We start from the raw sequence: 16,067 nt of genomic DNA, 5'->3' as shown, positions 1-16,067 counted from the left end.
ACAATCAGCTACAAGACACCACTCCAATCTTTTTCCCCTTGTTAAGCAATCTGACAAACTTCTACCTAATTACCAGCTCCTGTAACACAGGAAAGAAGACTGTAATTTCTGTTTGAAATCCTCAAGCACGAGCTGACATGACTGAAAAAGGAGACAGAGCTATGCTTTCTCTTGCTGCTTACCTTGTTACTCCCTCTGGCCTTACTGGTGATGCTGGAATCACTGCTGGCCACTATCTCCACATCTTTTGCTGATATCACTATGCAAGTGGAGCTGTCATCCCCTGAAAGGCAGCTTTTAGGGAAAACAAAGGGGAAAAAACCAATCAGACAGGGCTCACTGGAAGAGAAGAGAGATCAGGTGTTTGCTATTCATAGTTTTAACAGCTATGCAGAAGTATCTGTGCATTGAGGAGGTTCCCAGCTCCCTCTCCCAGAGCTGCTCTGCAGCAGGTCACCCCCAGCCTGTGCTGCTGCAGGGGGTTGTTCCTCCCCAGCTGCAGGACTCTGCCCTTGCCCTTGTTGAGCCTCAGCAGGTTCCTCTCTGCCCAGCTCCCAGCCTGTCCAGCTCTGCCTGGCAGCACAGTCTCTGGTACACCAGCCACTCCTCCCAGCTTGGTGCCATCAGGGAACTTGCTGAGAGTGAACATCAAAACTGTTGTCAGATTCCCAACATGCTTGCCCAGGCTCACCAGAACTCATTTCTAACCATTTCCCATTCATCCCCCAAGCCTTTTTTCAACACAACTTACATGACTTGCTTCTCCTGCAGGGCTCCCAAGGAAATGCTGCGATGCACTGGCTTTGCCAAGGAGGGTCCATCTGCAGCCACGATGGGCTCAGGCACCAGCAGCCCATTCAGGTCTCCATTATAGGAATTGGATGGTCTCTGGTTCTCATTCACAGAGCCTAAGGAAAAGCAGGAGCAACTGTGCACAACATCTTTTCAAAGGCAACTGTACTGTGTGCTCTACATTGCCCCCAGAACTTGTTCTACTAGCAGGCAGCCCGTGCTGAATTGGTTGGGACAAGTAATCTTCTCCAAAAAGGATGAGTAAGAGACCTCCCATGTAAGAAACTGCACTGAAAGGAGTGAGGTTGTAGCTCTTTTCTTACACAAGCAACCCCATCAGACCAGGAAAACACTAAAGAACAGGGAAAAGGAACTTACTGGGTACAAAGAGCAAATAGTCTCAGATCAGAAAGATCAAACTTGTAACTGAGAGTGATGGAATCGAGTGCCAGACCAAAACGTTCCTGACAAGTCCTTTCATAGAATGGTGGGGTTGGAAGGGACCTTTAGACATCATCCAGTCCAACCCCCTGCAGAAGCAGCTCCCACCTAGATCAGGTCACACAGGAACGTGTCCAGGTGGGGTTTGAAGCCCTCCAAGGAAGGAGCCTCCACACCCTCCCTGGGCAGCCTGGGCCAGGGCTCCCTCACTCAAACACTGACACAGTTTTGCCTTGTGTTTAAATGGAACTGTTTGTGTTCCAGCTTCATCCCATCACCCCTTGTACAAGATACAACAGAAACAAGTGTTGCCCCAACCTCCTGACACCCACCAGTGAGATACTTGTAACTACCAATGAGCTCCCCCCTCAGTCTCCTCTTCTCCAGACTGAACAGCCCCAGGTCCCACAGCCTTTCCTCAGAAGGAAGATGTTTTTAACCTCCATGCCTGCAGAGGGATCTCTGACAGTGGTTAGCTGCAACATTTGGGGTTGGCTGGATATAACATGTTTGTTACTTTCCAGAACTAGCTTCTGACTGAGAGGCCTGACCTCAAAGCCCAGGTGTTGGAGGAACTTGGCTCTGAAGCTGTGCACCATGCCTAGGGCAGCCCTGTATTTCCCCCTTGGTCCATTAGTCATGCAGAGTTTACAACCCTCCAGCTTTGCATGCAGCAACCATTTGTCCAGAGCTCAGTGCTTTGAAGAGTGCACATGCCCTGACTTCACATATTTGGCCTGGCACAACCTGCCTGCTGGCCTTTTCACCTTCTGGAGGCTTTTAGAAGGGGACAGATGTAAGAGGAACAAAGGAGACTCTTCTCTCTACTCCTCCAGCAAGGTAAATGGTTGAGGATCCCCAGCAGAGAGCAAGCCTGCTCCCTCTGCCCTTACACAGCAGTACAGTGAGGTCAAAGCCTCCTGTCTCAGCACAACCCTCACTTGAAAGCTTCACTGGTTTTGAGAACTGATATTGGGTGTACTGTTGCCAGGTAACAACTGCTGCTGAGCTCCTGCAAGATGGCTGCTCCCAGGCCCAGGAGCTCCCCTGCTACTGGCACACACAACAAACCTGACTGCAAGTGTGGGCAAGAGGCAGGGCTGAAAGCAAGGCAAGCTCTCAGTTAAAGCAGGCTTTAACACAGCAGGCTGAGTGCTGCTCCCTACAGGAATAACTGCAACTGTTACTCATCTCCCAGTTTAGGAACAGAGCTGTTAAATCAGCAACTACACTATGGACATAACAGGGGCCTCCTGGGCACTCACACAGCCTAAGGAACACAATCCTCCAACCACCTAACACATCAGTGCTGTGCCTGCTGCTGCAGGCTGAAGATGTGCCCCTTATTTCTGCAGCACACAGAGGGTGCTTGTCCAGCTGCAGCTGCAGTCCATCCTTTGTGGCTGAAAGCAGGAAGAGATTGACCACAGCAAAAGCATTCAGGCTGTGAGAGAAAGATGATACATCCCCCTGCTCTGTGTGCAGCAGCAGGAATGCCTCATGTTCTACCTCTGCTCTTTTATGGACAACAGGGCAGTGATATTGGCTCCATGGAAATGGGAAGGAGGAAACATTCCCCAGAGGCTGATGGGCACAACCACCACACAGCAAAGCTCAGGAAGGATGTTTAGTCCATCTCTGTCTTACTGGGAGCCAGACAAGCACAGGTGCTGCCACACACAATCCTGAAGGCATAAAGGAAGAGGCTCAGTAGGTACATGAACAAAAGCCAAGTGTTAATCTAGCCTGGTAGATCTAGGCCTTCAAAGGGAAAGAAGTGCAATCACCTTCTCAAAGGGTAAGAAAGCAGAGGCAATCAGAGCTGAGATGCTGAACTGCCCCCTGCTTTGTGCCAATCAGGTGCTGTCCCTGATACACAGCAGGAGCAGTGAGCCCACGTGGCACCTGCTTATCAGCAGAGAGGTCAGCACAGGCTGAAGGATCCCGACCTCATGGGAGGGCACAGACCAAAACTGGGACAAGGGCGACTGCAGCAACAGATGATGCTTGCCAAAACTGGGAGACAAGTGTGTCAGGAGAGGCTGGGGCAGAGATTGCACTTCCACAACCACCATACCCAGCAGGACTACAGAAGTGTTGTGGCAGATGGAAACTCTCAGAGCAGGGAGCTTTCTTGTCACCTGCCCAGGGAGCAGCCAGAGGTACACAGTGCTGCCCACAGCTACCTGCCCCTGGCACTGCAAACCCTTCTCTGGGGCAATGACCTTGGAAAGCAGCTAAATTAGCCTCTGTCAGGTACTGAAATCTGTGACTCAGGGTATAACAAACTCCAACTAGAGAGGAGCTTGAGCACAGCCACTTTGTGCCAGACAAGATGAGCCCTACACCTGCAATTCATGAGGCTGCTTCTATGCTCTTTCAAAGGAACTCCCCATTCCCTCTGACATCCACAACAGGGTTTTCAGAGGCTCTCAGTTAACAAACACATCCTCCTGGTCTTCATCTTGTTACATTCAGTTCTTTCAAGCCCATTTGCTATCAGCCAGGCAGTGATTCCTGCTGACAACCACCTTACAGTGCTCCCTTACTGCTTGACTTACTGTCCATTTGCTCCTTTTCCTCCAAACTGCCCTGTTGTGCTCTAGAGCTGACAGAGAGGATTTAAAGAGGATGAACAGGGAAGAAGAAACAGGAGAATAAATAAGGCACACTCCATGAATAACTCCTCTGCAAGCAGGAGAAGCTGCTTCAGGGGGGAGCCAAACCACCCTGAGAGAACAGAAACAACTCCAACCCTTTTCCAACCATGACATATCCTTTCAGCTCAGGAAGGTGTGAAACAAGTGATCCCCACCCTTGCCTTGAGTTCTCCTTTCAGTCTCTCAAGTACAGAATGCTGCACAGGGAAGGAAAACAGTGTTTTCTTATAAGAATCATGATCTAGGAGAACTCAGGGGCTCCAGAAACAAGAGAGACTACTTTAAAGTAATGAGAAACTGCCTTCCTGGGGGTTTGCTCCATCACTCCATGTGTCTCTATCCCCTGCTCTCACAGCAATTCTGCATCCCTTGGCCCAAGCAAGAGGCAGTACATGTGGCAGCACATTTGTCCTGACTCCCAAGACACTTAAAAGCTCTGTTATTCCTGCCTTTCCCTCAACAGGAGCTCAACATGGACACAAATTCTGTCCTCTACCCAAAAGCTAAGGCCTTACTTTGCAAAACATTCCCAGTCTCAGCCTCCTTCAGACCAAACCTCATCAGGTTTGGCTGAAACACTGTGGTGGATTCAAAAAGTGAATCTAGGGGTGGAGAGAGATGGCAGGCTACAGGGAATATGTGTTGTACAGCTGACTCCTGAGCCTGCTGTTGTGTATCACTGATATTTTTCCAGGTAGAAGGGAGCTCACTGGACCCTGAGCAGAGAAATGTAACAGCTCAAAGCAAGGAGAAAAGTCTTACACCCACTTTGAGACCAGCTGTGATCCCAGTGCACATTCAAATAAAGAAAGCAGAGTCTGTGGCAGGGGTGAGGATGGCACTGATCAGCCTGACAGACCCTGAGCCCAACGAGACACCTGAGAAACACCCAGTGAAGGAAGAGGCTGTGGGTCAGGGATGGCAGGGCTGCTCTGGGCTGTTCAGGGTTAGGGGTGGCAGGGTTGCTCTGGGTCAGGGATGGCTGGGCTGCTCTGGGTCAGGGATGGCTGGGCTGCTCTGGGTCAGGGATGGCTGGGCTGCTCTGGCTCAGGGATGGCTGGGCTGCTCTGGCTCAGGGGTGGCTGGGCTGCTCTGGCTCAGGGGTGGCAGGGCTGCTCTGGCTCAGGGGTGGCAGGGCTGCTCTGGCTCAGGGGTGGCAGGGCTGCTCTGGGTCAGGGGTGGCAGGGCTGCTCTGGGTCAGGGGTGGCTGGGCTGCTCTGGGTCAGGGGTGGCTGGGCTGCTCTGGGTCAGGGATGGCAGGGCTGCTCTGGGACAGGGGTAGCCAGGGCTGCTCTGGGACAGGGGTAGCCAGGGCTGCTCTGGGTCAGGGATGGCAGGGCTGCTCTGGGCTGTTCAGGGTCAGGGCTGCTCTGGGCTGTTCAGGGTCAGGGCTGCTCTGGGCTGTTCAGGGTCAGGGATGGCAGGGTTGCTCTGGGTCAGGGATGGCTGGGCTGCTCTGGGCTGTTCAGGGTCAGGGCTGCTCTGGGCTGTTCAGGGTCAGGGATGGCAGGGTTGCTCTGGGTCAGGGATGGCTGGGCTGCTCTGGGCTGTTCAGGGTCAGGGCTGCTCTGGGCTGTTCAGGGTCAGGGATGGCAGGGTTGCTCTGGGTCAGGGATGGCTGGGCTGCTCTGGGCTGTTCAGGGTCAGGGCTGCTCTGGGCTGTTCAGGGTCAGGGATGGCAGGGTTGCTCTGGGTCAGGGATGGCTGGGCTGCTCTGGGCTGTTCAGGGTCAGGGATGGCAGGGTTGCTCTGGGTCAGGGATGGCTGGGCTGCTCTGGGCTGTTCAGGGTCAGGGGTGGCAGGGCTGCTCTGGGTCAGGGGTGGCTGGGCTGCTCTGGCTCAGGGGTGGCTGGGCTGCTCTGGCTCAGGGGTGGCAGGGCTGCTCTGGGCTGCTCTGGGTCAGGGGTAGCCAGGGCTGCTCTGGGTCAGGGATGGCTGGGCTGCTCTGGGCTGCTCTGGGTCAGGGGTGGCTGGGCTGCTCTGGCTCAGGGGTGGCTGGGCTGCTCTGGCTCAGGGGTGGCTGGGCTGCTCTGGGTCAGGGGTGGCAGGGCTGCTCTGGGTCAGGGGTGGCAGGGCTGCTCTGGGTCAGGGGTGGCAGGGCTGCTCTGGGTCAGGGATGGCTGGGCTGCTCTGGGCTGCTCTGGGTCAGGGGTGGCAGGGCTGCTCAGGGTCAGGGGTGGCTGGGCTGCTCAGGGTCAGGGGTGGCAGGGCTGCTCAGGGTCAGGGGTGGCTGGGCTGCTCAGGGTCAGGGGTGGCTGGGCTGCTCAGGGTCAGGGGTGGCTGGGCTGCTCGGGGCTGCAGCTCTCTGGTGGAAAGCGCCCCGAGAACCGCCGCAGCAGCGAGCTCTGGCTCCGCTCTCTCTCCCCTCCGCGGCTGTTTGCCGGCTCCTCTGCCGCCCCTGCCCAGCCGCCACCCGCCTCTCGGCTGCTCCCGGGGAGCGCGGGACCCGCTTCGCCCCGTGCGGGTCGGAGCCGGCGCAGAGCCACGGCACCGAGGCCCCGGGGGAACAACGGGCCGGGCCCAGCCGCCCGGCGGGGTCCCGCAGCCCCGGCACAGCGCAGCCCGCCCGCCGGCCCCGCCCCGCCGGCCTCCCGCAGCCCCGCCGCCGCTCACCTGCCGGCCGGTCCAGCTTGAGGATGTCCCGCAGGTGCTGCGTGGCGTCCTCGATGTCGATGCTGGAGGAGGAGGCCATGGGGCCCTGAGCGCTTCCCGCCGCCGCCGCCGCGCTGCCCCGGCCCGGCCCGCCGCCCGCGCTTCCGCCTCCGGCCCGGCCGCCGCTGCGCCGGCCGGAAACCGCCGCCGGGAACCAGGGTTCCGGGCGCTGCGGCGGGGCCGGGCGGGGCTGGGCCGGGGGCGGCGGGGCCGGGGGCGGCGGGGCCGGGCGGGGCGGGGCCGGGCGCGGCGGGGCCGGGCGCGGCGGGGCCGGGCGCGGCGGCCGAGGGCTCCTCGCTGCGCCTCGGAGCCGCCCCGGAGCCGCCCCGCCGGGCCCAGCCCGGGCGCCGAGCGGGAGCCGCGGCGCTCCGGAGCCTTCCCCGGGGCCGGGCCCCTCGGGGCATGGCGGGGAGGGACCCCGCGAGGTCCGAGGCCGCGGCGCGGTGGTCGAAGGCTGCGTCGGGAAGGGCTGGGACGGGATCCTTCGGGGGCAAAGCTCGCCCCTCCGCCCTCCCTCCCCCCGCTTGGCCGCCGCCGCTGCCTGCGGGTACAGGAGGCAGGAGGCAGCACACGCTGTTGCTGTGCCGTGCTGTCGGCGTCCCCCGGGCCTCAAAAGCGATCTGCGGGCGTCACAACGCGGCAGCCGCGCTGATGGGGAGACACTGGTGGCTGCCTCCTGCAGGGAAAGGGCCAGGAGTGAAGGGCTGGTGGAGACAGGCTGGGAAAAGGGCACCAGGAGGACCTACGTGAGCAATGTCAGCGGGGAACTGCCCTGAACTTTGAGTGGCCTCAAGGAGTGTCAGTTCACAGCGTTTTTAGGCTAAGGGCTGCCCCATGGATTGTTCCTGGAAGCTCACTTGGAAGCAGGGTGTCTCGTGGCTTATCCAGCCTGTTAGACAAAGGACTGCCCTGACACCACCCACAGGACAGAGCTCAGAAGCCAGGCCTGTGCTTACACCCCCTTTCCCTGCCAGGCTTCGTTGAGATCTGGAGCTACAGCCCAAGGAGCCTTGCCCAGCAGTGGCCACACACAATGCCCTCTCCTCCTGCAAGAGCCAGCCTCTCCAAGGGATGGGTTTCAAGGGGCCCTTTGCCAGCAGAGCAGCAGGCACAGCAGAGCCCTCCTGTGTGACACCAGCAGTGTGGGAGAAGGCTGCAGTGCTGGGCTGGAGTGCCCTCACCTCTGCTGCCAGGAAAGCTCTGTTCCCACTCCCAGGGCAAAGCAGTCTCCAAAGGGAAATGCCAAGGGCATTATACTTCATAGCTCAGTGATGCAGGCTAAGCCCTTGAAAACAGGGACCCAACAGCTTAGCAAGGCTGAAGGTAAAGCCAGTGTGATTCTGCTCCTCTGCCAGCCTGAATGCCACTGGAATCGATCCCTTCCCTGGGGGATCCCACCCCAAGGAGGGGACACGTGGCAGCAATCACAGCACTGCTCAGATTACAACCAAGGCACATGAGACAGAGCAGGGACCTGACCAGGGGGCTGGAGGGAGATACAAACTCCAGGAGGGCAGCACTGGTGGGACATCCCCTGTGTCTGCCCAGGAAGGAAACACAGCTGTGCTGTTCAGCTCTGGGGGCGAGCACAATGGATGTCATGAAGCAACAGGAAAATGGCTCAAGTTGCACCAGAGGAGGTTGAAGTTGGATATTAGGAACAATTTCCTCACTGAATGGGTTGTCAAGCATTGGGGCAGGCTGCCCAGAGCAGTGGTGGAGTCCCCAGCCCCTGCCCTGGAGGGATCCCAAAGCTGTGGAGCCATGGAGCTGAAGGCCAGGGGTTAGTGGTGGGCTTGGCAGGGTGAGTGCAGGGCTTGGACTCCAGCAGCTGAAAGGTCTTTTCCAAAGCAAGTGCTTCTGTGGAGCTGAAGGCCATGGGTTAGTGGTGGGCTTGGCAGGGTGAGGGCAGGGCTTGGACTCCAGCAGCTGAAAGGTCTTTTCCAAAGCAAATGCTTCTGTGATTCCATGAAGATTAATTACAGGCTCCCAAAACTGTTGTTAACCTTATTTGAGCTAAAACACAAGAGCTGCAAACCAACCCCTCAATGTTAAAATCAGAGCAAGAAGCCTCTGTTGTGGAACCTGCTGAGAGGGAAAGGGGGGCAAAACCAGTTGTGTGGCCCCAGCACAGAACTGCCTTCACTGGCAAACATGCCCAAGAGCTCCTTGGTGTGAGGTGTGGGTTTGCATTGCCCCAGGAGGCAGAGCCCAAGCAAAGGGTGTCCCATCCTCCACATCCAACTCAGTAAAACAATTTAAACTGTTAAGAAAATCTCATGGTTTTATTGTGTAATGTAGCATTGAGACATCTTGAACAAATCAATGTCTGGGCTGTACAGGCTGCTGTTCTTCCACTTCTTTGGGTTATAGAGCATCTCAGCAGTACATACAACAACAACCTTTTGCATCAGGAATTCTTTCCCAGGCATGCTGGTACAACACAAATTTCTCTTGTCAAAAGGCAGCTAAAGTCTAACCTTCCAAACATCATGCACAAGGAACTCATCTAGTGACAATGTAAACTCAGCAGGAGGGCAGGCCACGGGTGTCTCTTGCTCACGCTCCACAGTGCTGCAGCTTTGTGTATGATATTTGGAATGTTCTGTGAGTGTGAATAATACCAGTAAGAGGAGAGGAGGGGGAAGGGGAAAAAAACCCAACAACAACAAAAAAAATCAACCCAAACAAACAAAAAATAAAGCACAGGTGCCTGGGGCTGGGCAGCTCAGCCAAAGTTGTGCAGTGCTAGCCTGAACATGTCGTTGGTGCAAACCCAGGCGTCGTTGATGTTCTTTAATAGAAATATCTGGTGGAACCCCATGATGGGATCTTCATCAGCCTGTAGGGACAGAGGGAAAGAGTTCAAAACCTTCTCCTTTGTGAAATGTGTGCCCAAAGTTTATGAGCAGACAACTTGAAGGTTGATGGCATCAGGGATGTCAGATGTGTTATGCCTCGAGAGACACACACACACACACCCCCCCCACACACACACTGGGGGTTCTGTTGGAGGTGCTTTGCAGACAGACACCTGGGGCCTAAAGACACAGAAACCCTGCAGGAGCATCTGAAATGGGGGTTTTCTGGAGGACTTGCAGCCTCACAACACTGATGGGAGCATGCCTGCCTCACTCTTGAATCACAAAGTTTCTTTGGGCCTTGCCCAGGAACCAAGGAGAAAAACCACAAGTGATTCAAAATGAGCTTTCAGCCAACTTTGAACTCAGTTTGGTATCAACAATATTGCCTGAATGCTCTAAAGGATGATCCAGGCTTTGGAAAGCTTTTCCAGAGCAGGTACAGCTGGCCAGCAAGGCAGGACTTCCCACTTCCACTGCTCAGGAAGGGCACAGAGTGCAGTATCTGTGACAGTGGGGACACGTTCCAAGCACAGGGGATCTGTGCAGCACAGCCTCGACTTCTGCCTTGGATATTCCATCCAGGCAGCTCACAATGCCTGCACTACATACACTACATTACTACAGAAGTAGAAAAATAGTATTAGAGGGAGACTAGTTCTCCCATCCAACATTTATCAGTCTCCTCAGAGACATCACACTGGAACTAAAGCCTCAGAATACCAGAAAGGATTCCCAAACCAGCTGGAAATCACACAAGAGGATTTAATCTGAACAGCACACAGGATCTAGCTGCAAAACAACCTCCCAATGCTGCCCAGAGTGTGAGGATTTGAGGCTCTATCCTTTCAGTACATGACTATTCCACTTCAGAAGAGGAGGGGGGAAAGCACTGAAAAGCAGCAGCAGATGCAACAGGCAAAGGGTTGAACGTTGGTTTGCAACACTGTGCTGCTGTCCACCAAGGTCAGCAAAGGGAAGGGTTGAAAGGTAAAGCAGGCTACAGAATAAACACAACCCCCTCCCCTCTACTTAAAAAAGCAATATTCAGCTGACTGTGGAACGAGTCATCTTTGAGGAGCAACTGGCTGAGGACAGCAGTTACACCACAAACAGAGGCAGAGGCCTCGTAGGACCAAGGCTATGGAAAAGCAGCATTTAAACCTTCAGCCACTGTGAGGATTTCAGTGTGTCAGCTGCCTGGGAAGTAAAATGGTGTGGATGAAGTGCAGTGTCAGTAAGTGTATGCTAATCCCCAGGGGAAAACCTAAAAGGGCCCCACATTAGCTGTAGTCTCTAAGGAAAGTGATATAGAAATCACAATGGAGTTCTGTTTTTGAAGGCAGCTGAGGGCTCAACAGCTCCCAAGGCAAGAACAGTGTCAGCAGTTGTTCTGAAAGAAGCAGAGAACCAAAAGCTGTTAAGTAAAGCAACTGTGTATGTGCAGAGAGCAGCCACCTAGCAAATGCTGCATGCACTTCTCCAATGAGGCAAATGTGAATGGTAGAACAGGGAAAGGGCAGAGAAGGGCAAGAGGGATGAGCCAGCTGCAGGGCAGCTTCCAGTTGAAGAGAACAAACTGAGTGTGGGTGTGTGACCAGGGTGGGAAGAACAAACAAGGCAGCAAATCCCTACAAAAGCAGGAAGGACAAGGTGAATGAGGAAACTCCTGCAGCCAGGAACTAAGGTGGCAACAAGGCCAGAAACGTAAACGAGTCCAAGTGTTCAGTAGATGAATGAATGGAAGAAACATCCTCAAGCAGGACAAGTGCCTATAAGGTCACTGTTCAACAGGGCAGCTTTTCCTCCCAGGAGGCAGAGGCTCCATAACAATCAGCCCATGTGAACACAAAGGATTATGCTGCATTAGACCAGCCCTCCACTCACTTCATGAGCTCACAGCACAGCAGTTGTGCCAGGGACTTCAGGGGAAATGGTGTTATTAGCAGACAGACCCAGAAAAGATGCTTGTGTATCCATCCTGAAGAGATGGCCTGGGCACTGAAACCATGGACTGATGCCTTTTCTAGCTTGTCCTAGGTACCAAATACAACAACTTGCATCCTAGTACAGTCCTACTGCTGCCTGATGGTTGGTAGGTTCCTGGACTGAAGAGAGTCTTTAAGAGAGAAGAGAGTCTTTAGAGAGTCTGAGCAGCATCAGAGCACTGTACATTAAAGTCTGACATACAACATCCCATATGAATGCTGTCCCTTGTGACTGAGTTAAATCAGGCAGAATCATTTCCTCTTGAATCACTCCTGATCACAGTGATTCATGAGCATTTGGTTTACTCTCAGCTGCCCTGTGCTCTCCTCTTCTTAGGCCACCGAGGCACCCACTGCAAGTTGCTTTAGCAGCCTGCACACCACATTTGTGCACATCATTACTGACATGAGTACACAATCCTCCCTCAAACACTTGCTGTTGCACAGATGGCCAATCCCCCCAAGGAAGCCACACATTATTGCTTGCTTTGTCCCTTTCATGCTATGTCTTCACAGCATGGGGCAGCAGTATACTTGAGCAACAAAGAAAACCCTCAACTGTGTTTGAAGGTGAAAGCAAAAGTGTATTGTCTGTCCCTAAAATCTGCATCTATCCTCTTAAGATACAGGGAAGCCCCACAGCTGAGTGAAGTGTGATGCTCTACAAGCTATAGATTAATCACAGCCCATTTTATTTTGGACCTCACTGTAAAATCTTTACTCTTCCTTTCCACTCCAGATTCAGCCATGAGCAACTCCAAACCTGCACTCCAGGTGTGAGCCCAGGCTTTAAACACAGGCACTTACTGATCAAATCCTTCTGTGGCATTGTCTTGGGTTTGTGTGGAGCCTTCAATTAAGATACAAATGTCCAAAGTGCCAGACTCAGATTGGAAGGATCCTCTGCTTTGCAGTCCTGCCTCACACTCGTGGCAGGACCAGCAGCACTGCACCAGCCACAGCTCTGAGGTCTCTCACTGAGGTTTCACAGTGCATCCAGGTGACATTTCCCAGGGTTTCAACCTTCTGGTGGGGGTAAAATAATAAACCCCTAACCCAGAAACCCAAACTTTGCCTTTTGTCCAATCTGAACCTCCCAGGTTACAGTTTGCAGCCAGTGTCCCTCCTTGCACCAAGAAGAGTTTGCTTTCCAGTTGTTGGAAGCACTCAACTGCTTTCTACTCACATTTCAGGCAGATTGCCCTCACCCACCTCCTCTCCCAGCTCAGCAAGTCCTCAAACACTGGCAAACTTGGCAGGTTTATTTGATCTCTTCCAGTCTTTTAACATCCTCTTCTCACCTAGAGGCTCGAAATGGTAGAAAGTTCCGAGCTCCCAGAACCACAGGTCATAGAATGACAGAATCATTTGGGCTGGAAGAGACCTTTAAGCTCATGGGGTGCAGCCTTTGTCCCAGCCCTATCAGCCCCTAGCCCATTTCCCTCAGTGCAACACCCAGCTGTCTCAAACACCTCCAGAGATGTCAGAGTGTTAGATAGAACAGTACTTTGTCACCCAAGTTTAGCTGCAAAACTTCAAGACAACTTCTCTTGTCTAGTCAGGGGCAGTTTTTGCTCTTTCACCAGCACCCCACAGACTCCTGCTGAGCTGCAGCCAGGCAGCTCCCATTACCTCAAAGGAAATGCTAATGACTTAAGATACCAGGTTCTTTCAGATGTCAAGCCCCATTTAACAGGCTCCCAGTGTTGCATTACAAAAACATCCAGTGATTTTAATTGCAAATGCTTTTTCCCCCCTCTTAAGACTAGGAAACACCCCATAACAATTAGTTATTGACAATTAGTTGTGCAACAATCACTACAAAAGATCTTCCAGGCTGCTCTGAGGAGGCACAAGCTTCCCAGCCCAGCTTCAGGGACACAAGGGGGAGAAGAGAGCACTCCTTACTCAACCAGGACATCAGGGAAGAGAGGGGAGACAAGAGGGTTAGGTGTTGTGAAAGGATAGCCTGAAGAATCTGTTGATGCACACCCAGGCACCTTAAAAGCTTGAACAAAAAGGTTTGATGGAAGCTTAGAACCTGGTCATCACCTGCCTGAGTGTGACAGGAGAAACACAGCATGAGGTGAGGCACACTGGGTGATACTCTGGATGAACTTTGGCAAAGTTGTGTCCTGTCAACTGAAACTCACTCCCTGAAAGCCTAAACTGATGCTTACTCTGCCTAGTTGAAGCAAGCAAGGCTGCCTCCAGACAATGAAGAGCAACAAGAAATGAGAGCAGAACTAGAGTAAATGGAGGTACATTTATCATACCTCTACAAAAGGATACAGAAACCCACTACTACCTACCCCAACACCCATTAAAGAGGATCTTTCATACATTTACCTGTAAACATGCTTTTCAGTGAAAGGGATCAGTGCTTCAACCAGAGAGCTAGATCCTCACTAGTGACACCCATCCACCTCAGATGCTCTATGACTCTCCAACATCTTCTCTAAGAAGCTGCTGAGACCCAGCCCCTCACTACAGATGATTATTGCTCTCCAAGCCATGTTGCTTATTTTCATGTCCAGTTCCCACTGGCATGCTGGGCTGCAGACTGGAGCAGTGCACATTCCTCTGCAGTGATCCCTGAGCCCAACAGATGTGAGCTGGGCACACAACAGCCACACCATTAAGAAGGTGACTTTTAAACAAAACTAGGTGTGCTGCACCACATTTGCATGTTCAAGTGCATCCTGTTCAGCTGGAGCTACAGATGAGCCACTTGTTATAAGGCACTCCCAACCCAGTTGTTCTGTTGCTGTATTGTTTGGAGAACAGCACTGAGAAGGGTTCAGATGGCTGCCAGCACACCCAGCTAGTGTTAGCACAAGAAAAGGTGTTTCCTACATATGTCAGCCAGGTCCATGTAGTGACAGAAATAGTTCCTCCTGGAGAAACTGGCTGCTTATGGCTTGGACAGACACACTCTTGGTTGGTTGGAAAACTGGCTGATGGCTGGGCCCTGAGAGGGGTGGGGAATGGAGTTGAACTCAGTTGTTGGCCATCACCAACGTGTTCCCCAGGGCTCAGTGCTGGGGACTGTTGTGGATGAGGGTACCCTCATGAAAGTCAGCAGGAGTGTGGCTGTGCCTGAGGGCAGGAAGGAGCTGCAGAGGGCCCTGGCCAGGCTGGAGCCATGGGCTGAGGGCAATGGGATGAGGTTGAACAAGGCCCAGGGCTGAGTCCTGCCCTTGGGCCTCACCAAGCTCAGGCAGCTCCAGGCTGGGGCAGAGGGGCTGGAAACTGCTGCAGGGGGGGGGTTGGTGCCAGGGGCTGAACAGGAGACAGCAGCATGCCCAGGGGGGCAAGAGGCCAAGGGCAGCCTGGCTGGGATCAGCACTGGGGGGGCAGCAGGAGCAGGGCAGGGATTGTCCCCTGTGCTGGGCCCTGGGGAGGCTGCAGCTCCAGGGCTGTGTCAGTGCTGGGCCCCTCACTCACTGCCACAGGGACACTGAGGGGCTGCAGCGTGGCCAGAGCCGGGCACAGAGCTGGGGAAGGGGCTGGAGCACAAGGGGCTGGGAGGGGCTGAGGGAATGGGGGTGTTGAGCCTGGAGAAGAGGAGGCTGAGGGGAGCCAGGAGCCCTCTCTGACACTCCCTGACAGGAGGCTGCAGGGAGCTGGGGGTAATGTTTGCTCCCAAGAAGTGACAGGCCAAGAGGAAAGGGGCTCAGGTTGCCCCAGGCGAGTCTGAGGCTGGAGCTGAGGCAGAACTGTTTCCCTGAGAGGGGTGTGAGCCCTGTGCCAGGCTGCCCAGGGAGCTGGGGGAGTGCCCAGCCCTAGAGGGAGCCCAAAGCCGTGGAGCTGAGGTGCTGAGGGCTGTGGGTCAGTGCTGGGCTGGGCAGGGTGAGGGCAGGGCTGGGACTCAATCTAACAGCCTTCTCCAACCCAAACAATTCTATGATTCTATGTTATGCTACAGACTGTTACTAATTATTTCATTTGTCCACCTGTGCACGCATCACACAGGGCAGAAGCAAGAAGTTCTAAGCCAACTTTGACTTTCTGGGCACTTCCTCAGTGAGGAACAGCATTCCCAGGCATTAAAATGTGATTTTTAAAGCTCAGATTGGAGACAAATAGACATGAGGTGTGGGAAAATGTTGCCTTTCCTACTAAAACCTCACAAAGAAGCTGAATTTGATGGTGACAAGTGGCATACTTAATGCAGTGTGTTCTTTCCAAGTACCTACACACACTACCACGTGACCCCTGAACTATTCAGAGGATAAAAACAGCACAGGAAGAAACACTACTCCAAGCCATGGTATTTATGGAAAGCTCCCAGACTGCATCTCCAACCCTAATGACCATACTGAAGGGTGGGGATAGCCAAAAGCCTTACAGAAGGTTTCAGAGCTTGTTATGTTGCCACAGGATTCATCACAATCACTGTTGGGAGCTGTGATCTGCTGAATGATATTGCAATAAGCTTAAAGTGGGACAATGCAAAACCAGGTGCAGATGTGACTGGCTCAAGACACTGAGGCAGAAAGTCCCATCATGGAGTTTTGTGCACACCCAAGAATAAGACAGGTGAGATCAGTGTGTCTGACATCACACCAGCCCCATCATTCAGTGCTTTCCACGTGTCTTTCCTCAACAGAGTGTGTGCAGGCAGGACTGAGCAACACCAGAGCTGGAATCCAACTTGCAGCTAGGAAGCA

The 16,067-nt window shown here is 53.8% G+C and overlaps 2 protein-coding genes across 2 annotated transcripts in view; both read right to left on the bottom strand.

Moving 5' to 3' along the window:
- EDC4 (enhancer of mRNA decapping 4) overlaps positions 1-6,648 on the bottom strand; it is a 38,598-nt gene extending 31,950 nt beyond the window's left edge. Inside the window, exons 1-3 of the mRNA XM_062007551.1 lie at positions 6,507-6,648; positions 752-908; positions 183-294 (exon numbers count right to left, since the gene is read on the bottom strand). Coding sequence (XP_061863535.1) covers positions 183-294; positions 752-908; positions 6,507-6,585 — 348 coding nt within the window. The 5' untranslated portion in view covers positions 6,586-6,648. The remainder of the gene's footprint in view (positions 1-182; positions 295-751; positions 909-6,506) is intronic.
- A 2,154-nt stretch (positions 6,649-8,802) lies between these two features.
- The window catches only part of NUTF2 (nuclear transport factor 2), a 31,713-nt gene continuing 24,448 nt past the window's right edge, over positions 8,803-16,067 (bottom strand). Inside the window, exon 5 of the mRNA XM_062007731.1 lies at positions 8,803-9,387. Coding sequence (XP_061863715.1) covers positions 9,274-9,387 — 114 coding nt within the window. The 3' untranslated portion in view covers positions 8,803-9,273. The remainder of the gene's footprint in view (positions 9,388-16,067) is intronic.

Source organism: Colius striatus, chromosome 14, assembly GCF_028858725.1.
Source record: "Colius striatus isolate bColStr4 chromosome 14, bColStr4.1.hap1, whole genome shotgun sequence".
In the NCBI taxonomy this organism is placed as follows: domain Eukaryota; kingdom Metazoa; phylum Chordata; class Aves; order Coliiformes; family Coliidae; genus Colius; species Colius striatus.
Note: the sequence above shows the minus strand (reverse complement) of the source record. Positions and strands in the feature narration are given on the sequence as shown.